This window comes from Balaenoptera musculus, chromosome 3 (genome assembly GCF_009873245.2).
Source record: "Balaenoptera musculus isolate JJ_BM4_2016_0621 chromosome 3, mBalMus1.pri.v3, whole genome shotgun sequence".
Lineage (NCBI taxonomy): Eukaryota > Metazoa > Chordata > Mammalia > Artiodactyla > Balaenopteridae > Balaenoptera > Balaenoptera musculus.
This window is the reverse complement of record NC_045787.1, coordinates 136,023,963-136,040,256: the sequence shown is the minus strand read 5'-3', so window position 1 is coordinate 136,040,256 and position 16,294 is coordinate 136,023,963. Positions and strand designations below refer to the sequence as shown.

At 43.1% G+C, this 16,294-nt stretch overlaps 1 protein-coding gene across 1 annotated transcript in view; it reads left to right on the top strand.

Annotated features, from left to right (window-relative positions):
• Positions 1 to 16,294, top strand: part of TENM2 (teneurin transmembrane protein 2) — a 463,195-nt gene that overhangs the window by 47,181 nt on the left and 399,720 nt on the right. Inside the window, exon 2 of the mRNA XM_036847957.1 lies at positions 11,247 to 11,456. Coding sequence (XP_036703852.1) covers positions 11,336 to 11,456 — 121 coding nt within the window. The 5' untranslated portion in view covers positions 11,247 to 11,335. The remainder of the gene's footprint in view (positions 1 to 11,246; positions 11,457 to 16,294) is intronic.

The following is a 16,294-nucleotide window of genomic DNA, read 5'->3' as shown; positions in this document are numbered from 1 at the left end:
AGAGCACTTTACCATTTGCATTGTACTTTCATATATGATATTATTTATTCCTCAAAATATCCTGGAAAAGGAGAATAGGACATCTATCTCATCCCCTTCTAATGGATGATAATATTTACCCTTTACTTCAGAACATTTATATAAATGTCTCACTCAATGCTTATAATAATCTGTATCTTTATGTACATTTTACTTATCAAACATTTGAGAACAGTAAAGTTAGGTGACTTGCCAAAATTCACCCAGCAAATCAATGGCAGAGCCAAGTTAAACTTCAATCTGGTTCTACTGGCAATCATACTGTCATATCAGTGATGGGTACTTTGTCATTACAATGGTTCATTAAATTCCATTGTCATTCCCTATGCAGTGTTATAAGCTCTAGAGCCTGAGCTCAAATTCTTGAAATCAAACAACCTATCCCCTCTTAGTTCAGTCTTCTGTCCTTTGAAATGAGGATGATATTACCTACCCTAATGTGTTGTTATAAGAGTAAATGTAATAATATATGTAAAGGGCTTGGAAATAATGCCTGGTACATTGTGAGAGCTCAACAAATCTTAGCAATTGGCAATAGTATTATGTCCATGTACCGTGAACCCAAGGAGTGAACGTAAAAGTAAGATGGATTCCTACACGTCATGGAAGATGTTTTCCAAGGAAGCTTTTTGAAAATTAAGTTTTGACGTGGGCATACAGTTTCTTTAAGTCTTTCTCTAAAAGTTTTCTCCCCCAACTAAGTTCTTTTGAGACTATAATGTAGGTTCCAGGAGGGCAGGGAAACAGTCCAGTGTATCTTCTGTGTGTTACTCATGACACCATAGGGACTGCATTTAGCACTTTGATCTTGTGTTCTTGGATAGTGTTGGGTCACACCTCCCAAGCAGTTCACTAGGGTAGGAAGCTTTCATAATTAGAGTGGGAGTACATCTTACACAGGGGTTAGGTTCTGGGGTCAGCAGCCAAGCCAAAAAATATGGTCATACCACCACCCTGGAGAATTCCTTAGAAAGGCGCCACCTTGGATACTGACATATTATCTCTTAATAAATCAAGCAGTCAGTTTTTCCTCCAAGGTTGTCACAGACTGCTGTCTTCATTTGAGCACCAGATGAAGCAGTAACTTAATATTCTAGCTACTTGATTAAAAGGAAAACATACATTTAAAATCAGAATCAATTCTTCTCAGCAAAATATTTACCCACCGAGAGGCACCAAAAACCCAAGACCAACAGCCACTGCACCCGACAGTGAAGTCAATGCCATGTGCATTTGATATACAACCAGTAAATGTTCATGGAGTGAATTGTTTATAATCAACCAATCGCACTGCTATTTACCATGTACAGGCTCTGGGCTGGGTTCCAGGATACAAAGGTGCATAATCCACAATTTCTACCCAGTCATTCATAGTCTCATGAATGAGCCATTTAAGAACTTTTTAAAATAAATTTATTTACTTATTTATTTATTTTTGGCTGCATCGGATCTTTGTTGCTGCGCGCAGGCTTTCTCTAGTTGCGGCGAGCCGGGGCTCATCTTCGTTGCGCGGGCTTCTCATTGCGGTGGCTTCCCTTGTTGCGGAGCATGGGCTCTAGGTGCGCGGGCTTCAGTAGTTGTGGCACGCAGGCTCAGTAGTTGTGGCTCACAGGCTCAGCAGTTGTGGCTCGCGGGCTCTAGAGCGCAGGCCCAGTAGTTGTGGTGCACGGGCTTAGTTGCTCCGCGGCATGTGGGATCTTCCCGGACCAGGGCTCGAACCCGTGTCCCCTGCATTGGCAGGTGGATTCTTAACCACTGCACCACCAGGGAAGTCCTGAGCCAGACATTTAGAAAACTAAATATGTTAACATATTACAAGTACAATGATAGAAGTATGTCCTGGGTAACCAGTGGGTGGAGTGATCAGGAAAGATTTACAAAGAAGATGCTTGAGCCGAGTCTTTCCGGAGGTTTGCAGGAGAAGATTGAGACTATCAGAGAGGAGGGATGGGAGGGGAAGATAGATATTCAGTAGTCCAGTTACTTTGATGTGGTTAAGGTATAGGAAATGAGGGCGTCTGGCAAGAGATAATTCCATGCAAGAGTTTGAACTGTATTATGTAGGCAATGGGGAGTCCTGGGAGATTTAAGAAGGATGACAGGAACGAATCTGTATATTCAGAAATATGTTGGCTCTTGAATGGAGGGGAGAAACACAGGAGCGAGGGATACCAGTTACGGGGAAGCTAGAACCATAGCCTAGACTGAGCCATTCAGTATGGTAGCCCCTAGCCACATGTGGCTATATAAACCTAAATTAATTAAGAATTCCGTTCCTCGTTTGCACCAGTCACATTTCAAGTGTTCAATAATCACATGTATTAAACATTATCGACCTAGAACATGCCTGTCATCACAGAAAGTTCTATCGGACAGCACTGATCTAAACAACTACACATCAGCAAAATAGTAATGCTATCTCATTTTAAAGGAGCTGAGAGATGTAATTAAGGTGCATGTGTCAAGGAACTAGGAATTTCTGGTCAGAATGTATCTGAGGATCCCTTGCCTTTCGGTAAAGATTTGTGTTGCTTCAGGTGAAATAGATTTGTGTCCTCAAAGGGGGAATCTATACAGATTCACTGCATTTCATCTCATGAATATGAAAAGGCTGGCATTAAAAAAAGTTGTAGAAATCATATTACTTCAAAAATAAACTCTCCCCTCTATCTAGAGCCTGATCTATATTTGACACCTTCCAAAGTGCAATGCTGCCAGGAAGATGTGATATATAAACAGGCAAGTTGTCAGTGAGATCTAGGAATGACACTCAAAGGCATGGAGCCCCAAACTGTGAAGACAGTTCATGCTTGAAGCTCCTGAAAGAGGCCCTTTAACTGGGGCAAGTCCAACAGCCTGCCACTCTTCCGATAAATTATGTATAATAGCTTGTGCGAAATCGAGGTAGTTTTGCCAGGGCCATCTGAAAACCATTTGTTTTCGAGAAGATGCTGAACTGGGCTTTAGTGAGTTCAGTGAAGTGTGAGTGAAGAGGGAAATTATGTCTTCTGCTGTAAAAAGAAAAACTTGAAATGGGCTGATCTGGAATAGCTCAAACCCAGTTAAGCCAATATTGCCTCTTTGAGAAGACATAAGAGGTGATTGTGAAAATTCCTCAGGTGAGATTCACTCACCTACACGTGAGTTGGGACGTTCTCCCCTGAATCTCTTGTGTCTGTAAAGGCAGCCCAACTCTGTCTTGACGAACAGGTCTCTCCCACTTCCGGAGAAAGGCAACTTACAACGTCCCTCAGTGACAAATTAGATTTGCTTTGAGGAACTTTTCCCTCTCTTTAACTTAAATTCCCCAATTGCCACTTAAACTCATTTGCTTGAAGGTTTCTTGGGTGAGGGGGAAGAGCTAACTGAATCTAATATTTCCTTCTAGTATCAACCGAATTCTTATCAATTGGAGAAAAAGGAGCTACTTAGAAACTGACCATGTAACCTAAAGGATATTAATCTGAAGCCATCACACGTGCTGACGCAGTTTCTCAGCCTCGGCACTGTTGACGTTTGGGGCTGGAAATCTCTGTTGTGGTGGACAGTCCTGCGCGTGGTAGGATGTGCGGCAGCATCTCTGGTCTCTGCTCACTGGAGGCCGGTAGCATCCTCTCCCTTCCCCACCCGCATCCCGCTGAATTGTGACAACCAAAGTGTCTCCAGACATTGCCAAATGTTCCCTAGGGCAGCGGTCCCCAACCTTTTTGGCACCAGGGACCAGTTTCGTGGAGGTTCAGGCTATAATGCGAGCGATGGGGAGCGATGGGTAGCAGCAGATAAAACTTCGCTCACTCACCCGCCGCTCACCTCCTGCTGTGCGGTCGGATTCCTAACAGGCTGCGGACTGCTACCGGTCCGCCGCCCGGAGGTTGGGGACCCCTGCCCTAGGGGGCAAAATTGCCCCCTGTTAGGAATGACTGATCTAGCCTAACATGTATATATGTTAAATATATGCAGCCTGCTGCAGGGAATAGAAACACATAATATGATGTAAAAATACACATATATGTGTGTACATGCCTATATTTTAATTTTCAGATGCTCTGTTCATTGAAATCACTTTGCATTCTACAGTTATGATTGAAGCTACTGTCTCTGTTCTTTTTTAAAATTTCGGATGCAGGCAAGAAATTGAGTCTTGGGTGAGTCTCTCTCACTACCCCAAGATCAATGTATTTATGGTAAGGTCCAGTCCAGCTGGAAAGTGATCTGAGTTTCTCTATCTACAATGCCAAGGACAGAAAGCTGCTGCAGGGCGTGCTTGATTGGTAACAAGGAGACAGCCATTTGCCTGCATCTCTCCCCCACTCCCTGATGCCCACAATATTCTTATAAACAGACAAGGTACCTCCTACCATCAATTGTTTCTCTGGGACCCCACGTGTTCAACTTCTCGTGATTTAATAGGAAGACAGTCCTATTATAGAACATGAACATTTCATAATTCTGGAGGTCTTCTGCACTGAAATGTATTCTAGGTCTTCTAGTAAGTAACTGTATGGCATTGACCAGATCATTTTCTCAGTTTGGCTTGGTAGTCAGTTTTAGGCAGGATGCTTTTGGTTCTGAGTGACAAAAACCAACTGAAGCTGGCTTAAAGAAAAACCAAAACAAGAAAAGAGGGTTGGGTGGAGACTAAATTGGTTCATATATCGAAAAGTTTAGTGGCAGCGTTGCGTTAATCCTGGCTGAATCCAGGTACCCTAACAATGCCATCAGAATCTCTCTCCCCGCATCTTACACCTCAACTTTCCTCCCTGCAGACCCCTTTCTCAGGCAGCCTCTCCCCTTGAGTGGCAAGACGGCTTTATTTGTCCAGCCTCACCATCTCCCAGACTCAACCCCAAGAGGAAAGAATGACAAGACCCCATAACTGTCACACAGCCATGCACACACAGTAGGTGCTTGTGAACCAACTGGAACCGATAAGCTGCAAGTGCCATTGGCTCCATCTGGGTCCCTGGCACCTATCATGTGTCAAACACAGCCTTACATATATCATCTCCAGTCTTCACAGCAACATGTGAAGTTAGTGTCATCGAAGAGCCCCAGAGAAGTAAAGTTAGTTGCTTAAACTCACACAGAAAGTGGCAGAGCTCAGTCAGCCAGGCTCCAAAGTCTGTGCCCTCTCCATTCCCCACTTGGGCTTTGGAGGACAGATAAAAGCGGGTAGGCCAAGAAACTGAGGATGGATTGCACAGTACAGAGACAGGAATACTGCAGGCAGGAAGGCAGAAATACACCTTTGCAAAACATCACTGTATGATCACATCCATTGGAGTCCAGGGTTTCATTTGGGGCAGAGTGGAAAATGAGAATGGGGTGGGTTGGATGATGACGCCAATTAACAGGTGAGTTGGAATGTGAGCCAACTCCAGGTTTGGGAAGAGCCCATTGTAGTTTTGGCAAAACACAAACTGAAGTTCACATCTTGGTTCTGCCTCTTGGGTGTGTTACTAACATCCCTGAGTCTCTAGACAGTGCTGTTGTGATCACTGTGGAAGGGCATGTGAAAAATCCCCGAGCCTGGTACTTAGCGCATGAAATAGGCTGAATAGATGTGCAGTGGCTTCATCTGCGTTCCTTCAGCTGGAGGTAGGGAGTCTGGTTAGATTTGTTGCCAGGGTACCTTGTAGCAGATGTGGTGGTGGCCGTGACTGCCATGGCCCGGTGCCTCACCGAGCCCGCCATACCTTGAAGGCTGTCCCGCCACACAGCCCTCTGCAGGTTCCATGTGCAGAACTAGGTAGAGCTTAAAAGATCTAATGCGCCTTCCTGAACGATGTTCTCGTGGAACTCCAGAGAAAGTGGGACCACATCCCTCAACTATTCATTGACTACAAACAAAAAGGAGGGCATAATCTCAAGCACTGAAATTATTTCTATTTACATACATAGTCACATGCCTCACTTTTCACTGTGTCAAAAACAGGGACTTCACAAACCCCAAACACTTGGGGGGAAATGGATAAATTAGACAGACATCTGAATAAAATAGCTAGTGTTGGGAACTGTCATTAGGACCATTGTTTAAATTCTCTAACCAACTGTTTTGCTTTTGTTAATGCAGTCCTTTTGCAATACTCAGCTTTAACACAAAAGCTATATTTTTATTAATCCTTAAACGTACAAAGCTGCAGAGGATTTCCCGTTTCTGACTTAAGAATTGCTTTCTCTCTTTATAAATCATGTATCGTGTGTGAGCAATCACTGTGGCTGTTTATGGTTAATTACCTCACCTAGGATGACCTCGATGGTGCCTTCCAGAAGAGGGCCAGTCAGTCTGGGGTTCACACCTTGTTCGTTTTTTAACAATCAAGCTTCTCTAATACGGGCAAGAGTAGAATGGACCATTCAAGCCTTGGGTTTTGGCGTCAGAATGCTTGAGTTCAAATCCCAGCCAGTTCTGCTAGTGGTACAATGTTAGGAAAGTTAGTCCATCTAAGCCTCAGTTTCTTCACCTGTAAAAGGGGATGATAATAGGATTTTGTTCATAGAAAAGTTGTGAATGTAAAAAGAGAAGAGTACATGTAAAATACTTGGCTTAGCACAAAGCAAGATCACATGTATAATTGGTTAATGAGGTCTTTAACTTATTATTTTATATGTATTATTCTTCATGCTGTTTGTTTGTTTTGACTGTCTCCCATCCATGTCTCTCTACTCCACCAAATATCCTGACACCCCGTCCCTTGCATAGATCAATTATACATTTTCTACACGAACATTTTTAATATCAGCTGGCCATTAATCTTTTGACTGAAAAAGGAACTCATTTGAAGTGAATTTGGGGATTGATCTGCAACATGCCCTCCATCATAAATTAGTGAATATATTATCAACAGTTGGGCAGAGAGGCAATTTCATGGATGATACTTACCGCTTTGGGGATGGAGAGGAGATTGTAGCCCTTTAATCTTGGGTGGCAGAACTGAAGCTGGATCCAAATCAGTTTAAGAAGAAAACTAGAGCTGTAATTGAGACATTGGGAGTTAAAGTAATGTGACTTAAACCGCAGATGCTGTAGGATAATGTTTTCAGGTGTGACTGAAGCAGATGATGGATGAAGTCCTGGAGCATAGATGGCAAGTATGCTCTGTGCATCTGCTACCTTTCCCCCACTCCTTGTCCACGATTTTTCTAAGTGGTGATACCACCGAAACCCGGGAGTCCTCAGAATCATTCTCAACACAACCTTCCAGACAGCCGCTCCCAATCTATCAGAGTTCACGTGGAACTGTTTTGTCTGGCTGTAGGTCTTTCAATCAGAAAAATTTTAGGAGTTGAATCCATCACAAAATCTTATTCATTTGGAAACAGATAAATTAGCAAAATTTGAATTGGTCTCCATTTCTAAGGTCGTGGGGAATCCAATCACACAGATAATTAGACTTTGATTTACATGGGGATCTTGGAAAACACACATACACACCCACACATATACAAGACCATATGAGTTTAATGAATGACATATTGCTGCCTTTGCGTGTTTCCTCTTGCTTTTTAACGGATTGATTAAACCCAGTTTTCTGTATATTTGCCGTGGACTCTATACCCATTCAGAATGATACTTCGAAAATAGTTTGGGGGTCGGGGAGCCCCCGTAGTGCATAGAATAGGAACCGGGTAAGGACATAGCCCCTGGTTACATGCCCATCCCACGCTAAGTTATTTTAGTAAAGAAATCTGGTCTATAAGTGAGCCTGTATAAGTTCCAGCTTTCTCCCCTGTACTTTGGAACCCGTTGTGGTCTGTACAGATGGTTCTGTCAGTTGTAATAGTCATGGGGAAAAATGTAGCATAAGTGAACAAAATTAGCAAATGACATAGCAAATAGAGAACCGCATACAATTTGACTGGGGGCACATCTAGGGACTGAGAAATTTCCCAAGTAGTGGTAGATACCAGATAGAGAATTTAAGGCGCTACCGAGGCATAGATTTTAAGGGGGCATGGATTTTACAGGAATCAGACAATTCTGTGATGTGTATTCCAGTACACTGGAATAACCCCAGTGCTTTCAGCATGTTAGGACTGCTCTTGCTTTGTCTGTATTTGTGTAAATTAAAAGGCAGCTCTGTCTGTACTATAGGAAATGAATTCATGCTGAACAAAATTTCAAAAAGTCCATGTAAAGAATGATTTCACAGCAACTATCATATCAGGCTCCTGGAAAATTGCCCCTGGACTTCAGTTCCACCTCAGTCACTCAGAGGAATTTAAAAATTGGCTCCCAGCCATCCTTGTTCTTCAACATGCAGTTTCAGATATGCCTCAATAATACAAACTTTAAAGCCTATTGATTGTGAGTTAAAATCTGTTCCTGCCAGGGCCCTGCTGTTAAGTGGACATCAATGCCAACTTCACAGTGCCCTGGTCGGGACGCTTCTGCAACCAGGAGCCTTGAAGAAGGTTGGAGGGTAACATGGCTGTGAAAGAGCCACTTTGAACTTCATAAAAAAATTACGAGAAAAACTTTGAACTCTGCCGGCTGATAGCTGCTATCAATGGTTATTCAAAGAAATGTTTCTTATTTGAAATCTCGAGAGTGCCTTGGGATGGGGAGATGGGGAACTGGAAATATGATTTCCTGTCCATCACCTCCCCTCCTTGTATGTCACCGTCTTCCTTTTTTGTCACCATGCTGTTTGGGCAAACACCATGCAGACAGGGTGAGAGGGTAGATTTGGGAATAGACAAACCTGGCCCCTGTCACTTGCTAGCTATGCAATCTCACTTTGCCGTGTCTCAGTTTCCTCATCTACAAAATGGGGATTATAATCATTCTAACCTCATAGAACTGTTTTCAGAACTAAATGAGATAATCTACGTACAGTGACTGGCGCTGTGAGTGGCAGATAGTCATTGTGCAAAAACATTAGCAGTTAAAATAGTAATAATGATGGTAGTATTGTTATTAGAAGAAGACTTTGGGGGGAAGTCACGTTGATTAAATGAGAGTACTGATTCTGATGACACTGATGTATTCAGTCTACCTTTGCCAGATCATCTCACAAGAATGTCATGCCTTTTCTATGGCTCCCAAACAGTTATGAATGAATTAAATATTTCAAATCAAACTTCATTCATCCATTGATCTGTTTCAGGGATGATTCTTCTTCAACTGTGTTACTGAGCCCCTAACATTTAAGCTTTAAGGGTACCTTATTTCCTGTCTCTTTCTGCCACTCCCACCCTCAAAAAGGGTAATAGGCTAGTGGTTTGATGCCTCTGTGCTATTGTTAGTTGTGTTTCCTCTCGCCAGGAGTCCCTCTCCTCTTCTTTTGAAGATTGCCCAGACACCACCTTTCCCAGGAATCCTTGTTTGGCTCTCCACCACTACCTCCACCTGGCCAGGCTGAACCAAGTGTCCCTTTTCTGGGTCCCCACAGAACCATGTTCTTACATGAGACCATCCTGCTCCTTATCATGTGGTATTGAAATGATGTGTTTTACTCTCTACCTCTCCCACTAGACTGTGAGCTCTCTGAGGGCAGGGATGATGCTTATTTCTTTTCGTATCCTCAGCATCCAGCAGAGTGCCCTTTGGAGGCACTCTTACATTTTATTCATTCACAGTGATCTATCAGTAAGTAGCATTTAATGCACCGAGCAGTTGATCAGGAAATACAATTTCAAAAGCGATGACAAAAATTAACATGCATCTGAGGTGCCTGAAAATGCCTCCACACACATAGCGCATCTAAAAGCAGGAAAACAGATTTCTTCTGCCTGAGTGGAAACCCTAGCCTGGTTCTTAAGTTTGCTTTCTTAATACCTCACCCTTTCCTCCGCAACGCCCAATTCAGGGCACATCCCCTGGGCTGCAGCTCTTGGCTCATTTTCCTGAGCTTCCCAGATGAACAAACCAGCAGGCAAGCAAGCAATCGCGAGGACCCCAAGCCGTAAGCGTGAAGCAGGGGAAAGTCCACATGGCAATTATCTTCACTCAGCCATTTGGCTGCCAGGAGCTCCCTGCCATGGGAAAATAGAGGTTGCAGCAGCCTTCTGTGCGGGAGGAGAACTTGTTGACCCAAGGCCAGCTCCAAGGCACTGCCCGTACCTCCTGCCAGGATGGTTGCTTCTCCCCGTGGCCTGATGTGCCTTTTCTCTGTAGGAATTCCCCCGTGATATCCAGAAGAACCGCATGGTGGAGAGAGTGGCGGCACTGGCCAATTCTTCCAGATGCAAATACGTCACCCTCTCTGCTTCTCCTCCCCTTCTTCCCCAAACTAATTAACTTGGTTTTAGTCTACCTTATTTATCTGTTCATTCATTCAACAGGTGCTATTTGTTAGGAAGATACTGAGGATACAGGGGTGAATAAAATAAATAGATATATCCACCTTCAGATAGTAATAAGGGCTTTAAAGAAATGTAAACAGGCTAGTAGGATAGAGCAGGTAAGTGGGCAGTTTTCAAGAAGGCAAACAGGGAAGGCTTGAATGAAGAGAAGAAGCAGGCCTGTGAGCGTCAGTGAGGTGGCGAGTAAGGGAGAATGTTCCACAGAGAGGAGACAGGAAGTGTGACGACTCTGAGATGGAATGGTGTGGCAAGTTCAAGCAACAGAAATAAAGATGGCTCATTGGCTGGGGATTAAGGGGCCAAGTTGCGTGTGGTAAGGACCACTTCCAGAGGTGAGTGAGAGAGGCAGTTCGTGCCAGAGCAGGAGAGACATGCAAGACATCATAAGGAGTTTGGGTCTCTTTCTGCAGGCAATGGGAAGCCATTGGAGGGTGCCACGCAGGAGAGTGACATGACCTAATTTCTATCATTAAAATAGCATTCTGGCTGCTGGAGAGAAGGGAGAGAGACAAAGGGAGATAGATGGCGTATGGCAAGAGTGGGAGCAGGGAGAACCTCAGGGAGCTAGTCCATTGAGAGATGATGGAGACTGCAGTTAGGACCATAGCAGGAGAGAGAGAGAAGGAAGTGGGTGTGTTCCTGACTGACTCCGTTTCAGCTGTGTAGATGGATACTTCCGCTCACGCCCGTTTTCTGAAATACGCAACTACGGTCGTATGAATTTGGACATTTGGAGAAACCTCAAACCACTTGAAAAAATACATCTGGAGCATTTTTTTTCTTTTTCTCTTTTTTTTTTTTTTGGCTATTTGTATTGTGAAGCGGTTGCAATGTAACTTTCTCTGGTTGCTCTCATGACATTCATTGCTGACCTTTGACCCCTCTGTCCTCTTTCCCAGGTCGTCCCATCCCACCTACATCCTCGTCTAGCCTCCTCCCATCTGCTCAGCTGCCTAGCTCCCATAATCCTCCACCAGTTAGCTGCCAGATGCCATTGCTAGACAGCAACACCTCCCATCAAATCATGGACACCAACCCCGATGAGGAGTTCTCCCCCAATTCATACCTGCTCAGAGCATGCTCAGGGCCCCAGCAAGCCTCCAGCAGTGGTAAGGAAACTGTGGTGTCTGAACGTGTCGTGTGTGTGACAGTCTCGAGTCTCCTGCGAAATGACAACCCTGGGACAAGGGCTGGGGAGAAGGTGGTGTGGGGAGCGAGGAGGTGAAGCGTGCTTGTCGTCTGGTGGCATTGCAGTTGCAGAGTATGTTTGTTTAAAGGCTGCAGTTACTGAAGAGGCGTTGCTTACCTGAACAGAGTTTGGGCCTCCTTCAGTGGGAGGAATTTGCCCACCGCTGCATGTGAGAGCATGCAGGTCTCAAGGGGGAAGTGCAGAGAGACGACGGAATATTGAATGCTGTATTACTCCGATTCTGGTCATAGCCAGGTGACCCCGGACACCCTCACGTGCCTCAGTGTGTGTGTATCTCAGATCTCTTGTTTTTTTTGATGGTTGGCTTCTGACTCTTTCTTGCTTGTTTAGATGATTTTGTGATTAAAATGTGTTCCCTTGACATGAATGCTGAATGTCTGGCCAAGTCTGAAGTGTTTGGGGGGTGACCTCTCCTCTAACCCTCTACTTGTCCCACTTCACTTGAAATTAACAAGCTGATCGCGTGGTACCATGATATATACTGCCTCTAAATCCCTTGGTTCTCATGGTGATTTTCACATTCACAGAGCAAAGGGACTGGTCACAGCATTCCATTCCCCTTTTGAGGATTTTGTGGTGCCCGCCTCAGCTCCAGATTTCTGAATGTTGGTGGCATGTTCACAATTTCTGCTGTTGGTGGTATGTTCGCAAAACATGTGAGTGTAGGATTGAGCAATATCTAGGGCTAAGCACCCATGGGCCCAAGGAGAGACATTTGCAAAAATTAATTGCTTCCAATTCCAAGGCTTTGGAGTTATCTTTTGAGTTGGCCACTCGTGGTGTTCCTTAGCATATCCCATCAAAAGCAATCCAGAGCTTTCCATGCCAGGAGTGTTTCTTGATGAGATTGTGTTTTGGTTCCACCCATGAGTATATGCCACCAGTGGCCTCAACCTCTACAATTACAGAGGACCTCGTAAATACATTTAAGATGATTCATTCAGGAGATGGAATGATGTACTGCTACTTACGATGGCCTATGCCCTTCTTCAAAGCCAGGCCTGATATATTTAGTAAACTCATATTCTTTTTCAAAAAAAATTACCTAATCAAATCTCTCATCAAATGAGCAATCCATTGTTGATATTATAAAGGCCTTTAATCTACCATAAATCTTTATTAGAACTCATCAGAACTTCTAGTTTGAGAGAAATGTGATTATGGCACTCTTAAAATGACATTACATCATTGGGGTGATTGGTTTATCATTTGGAGAAGAGACATCAATCATGACTAGCATAACCACACAGTAAATGAATTCAACCTTTCTACCGCAGAACAATGACACTGTAATTGCTCAAAATCAGGCTTAGAATGAAATCGGAAAATGCTCTTTCTTCAAATATGATGTTAACTTAATGGAATATATTATGAAAAATCATGTTTGAGGAAATTCTATATAATTAAAAATATGTGGAAATATATTCCCCTTTTTTCTTTCATCAGAACCTGATTTTAGCTACAGGATCTTTTTTTTTTTTTGCTGCAGAGATTATGTTGCATTTAATTGAACTATCCTCGCTTATGTTTTGCTGCTTTTTATTTCATACTATGTAATTGTGATGAATATTGTATTATAAAGTACAAGACGCTTTTGAAATGAGGTGCACCTGCTGATAGCTTTTTTAAAAAGATGATTATTAGCAAGAAAATGAGCTTTTAAAAACTATATCCTTTTATGCATATATGTATACCCAAGCCAAGTTGATTTCCATAAGAGGGGTCAGTTCTTAATCTCAGGGCTGTCTAGAATGTTTTCTTAGTAATAACGCTGTGAGTGATTTCTTTTCTTTTGGACGTTGCATCAGATTGTAAGTGGTTGATGAGTTTTTGTTGATTTTCTGCCTAATCAAGACCTCATTTTGGTGGACACAACAGATGTGTGTGTTCAGAGTCAAACTTCTCCATTTTTTCATCACTCACACCAATTTGTTCAGCTCACTTAAGATTGATAGCAATTTAAGCTTCAGTAACAGGGCAAAATACCACAGAAAATTTGAGGGTCCATTTTCATCCCACACAAGAAGTACACTGATATGATTTCTTCACCTGAGGGGTGAAGACACCAGTGTGCAATATCCTTGTTTTCAGGAGGTACTTACCTGAGAAGTGGTTAAAGCTCCGGCCAACAGGCAGCCATTCAAAATTCTTGACTCTGGCTTAGCGCTGAAGTGAGTGCAAATCAAGTTCAAATGTGTGTGCTCACGTGTGTGTGTGTGTGTGTGTGTGTGTGTGTGTTGCGGAATGGATTTGGGGTCCAGGGCAAATTGGGGATTCTATCAAGATCTGAATGCAGTTGCCATGAATTTAAATTTGACATAAAGGATTGAAAATAGAATTTGACACAGAAGATGCAAAGTACAGAGCCGCGCCTGGGTGTTCTGAATTGAGTTTGATGAAACGGGGCTGGATTTTTCGGTCGGTGTGGAGGCACAAAGCAAGCGACCATGTGATTGATTATGTTATGTTTAGCTGGTTAATAACACAGAACTTTTGCATTTGGTCTCTTGGCAATGACCTTGTGCTTTGAAGATCTGGCCCGGTTTGGTCTTTGCCTCTTTCTTAGGTGAAATAAAACCCCTTCCAACACCTTCAGCCCATACATGACAGTAAAAGAATTATTTCCTGCTATCCTCTTATTGTTGCTGTTATGACTTGACGTCAGTGAAGGCCACCATTAGGAGAGTGACTGCACTCATTTCCTGCCCAAAGAGCCTCTGTTCTAAAGAGACAAACTGGACATAAACTACACAACTAAAACGTTTTTGACAACATGAATACCTCCTCAAAGCAACAAAAAAACTTCACCTTTATGGCTCCACTGTCATTATTTTCTATGACTGTAGTGCATTCTTTAGTGGACGGTACTAAAACCTTGGCACCTTTGCAGCCAAATTGCTCTCACCTTCAATCTATGCCAATCGTGCAGATACCCAGGTACAGCTAGTGAGATGCTTAGGAGAGGAGCGTTTCCCATCCCCTCAAGCATTTTCTTCCAGATAGCTGATCTCCAGCAAGTGGCTCATCCTGTGTTCTGACCTTCTGCCAGGGCAGGTCAGCTTCAGAGATGTTTCTTGTCTATAGCAGCATAATTTCAAATCTATGAAATAACTCATCTGGAAGAAAAAAATCTGGATCTCAGTGGCAGCATAATGGAGGCTCCTGCAGATGGACGAATAAGACTACCTTCCAAATCAGAATGGGGTTTGCACTTTGCTATCAGAATATGAGGCAGAAAATACCCGGGCAGCCACATTATGGTCTAAAAGCATTGGCTTACCTCCTCCACTCTAGAAGGTTGAGTTTTCGTTTTCTTGAAAGTCTAAATAAAAGGAGTTTGGAATACTCATTAGTAACATCAAATGATACAGAAGAAATGTAACCAGTATGCCTCTGCCAGGACCCTTTCCATAGGTTCTTTGTGGCAAAGGAGCTGTCCTTGCTGGAGAGTGTCAGTTTGTTAAAGTCCATTGAAGGTGCCCAGCTTTTTTTTTTTAACATCTTCATTGGAGTATAATTGCTTTACAATGTTGTGTCAGTTTCTGCTGTATAACAAAGCGAATCAGCTATACGTATACATATATCCCCATATCCGCTCCCTCTTGCACCTCCCTCCCACCCTCCGTATCCCACCCCTCTAGGTGGTCACAAAGCACCGACCAGCTCTTTTTTAAAAAGCAACGCCTTGGTTAATTCTAAAGAACACACTACTTCAAAACCAGCAAGCTCCCGGTTCCCTAGAGTGGTTCAGGAATTCAGTTGCCTAGCTAATTTAATGATTCTCTTATTTATCTCGCATCATAAAGCAAAAGACCTTTACTCATTCAATAATTCAGCCATCCATTCATTCATTCATTCCTTTCCTTACATCTTCCCTATAATTTGTGACAGCTTATCGCAATTTTTTTAAAAACTGGAGAACTATAAAATGATACAGTAAGGATAAAGGGAAAAATCTAGGGGGAAGAACGTACATGTAGGCTTATATACATGAAGTCCTGTTTCGTTATTTAAGATAGAAAACTTGTTTCTCAGCTTCCTAGAAACCAAAGCAAAAAGAGAAAGAGCAAGATGCACAGCATCTGTGAGATAAAAGCCAATCAACTGACAGCATCAGGGAAATTCTGTGAATCCTCATAGTGAGGCCAGAAAGAAATTTCTCTTACAGGAGATGATGTGTGCATTCCAGATGAACGATTCTCAGAAACATGCCATCATTCATATGCTAAAGAATATCCTGTCAAAATTTCTTATAACCTCCCTCCACATAAGCCATAGAGAATATTTCCATTTAAAAAACCATTCTACTAATGCGCCCAAATTGCACAGCCCAAGGGCAAAACTTGACTTGGTCCATCCATAAACCTTAGTTCTATAAAGGAGCGTGTAAACCGTATGCCCCATAGACAGTAGACCTTAAATATCATTGCTCATAACTAAATGTTTACAGGAATTAGCCGACTTCGGGGTGATAGTCACCCCCCAGAACCTGAAAAGCAGATGTTCTATGTTACAAATTTGTCTTGACAGCCACTGAGAAGTTAGAAATGACATCCTCTCCTGAAGACTAAAGCACTGCCCTAGACAGCGTCACTCATCTGGCTTCTCTCACCATCCACAGGGCTGGAAGAGGGATGAGGGATGAGGGAGGAGGAAGAAGGGGGGTGCACAGAAATTTTTTAAGTTAATGAAAGGTCTTCCCCTTGTGTATTTTAGGTTTGGGGAAGAATTTTTCCT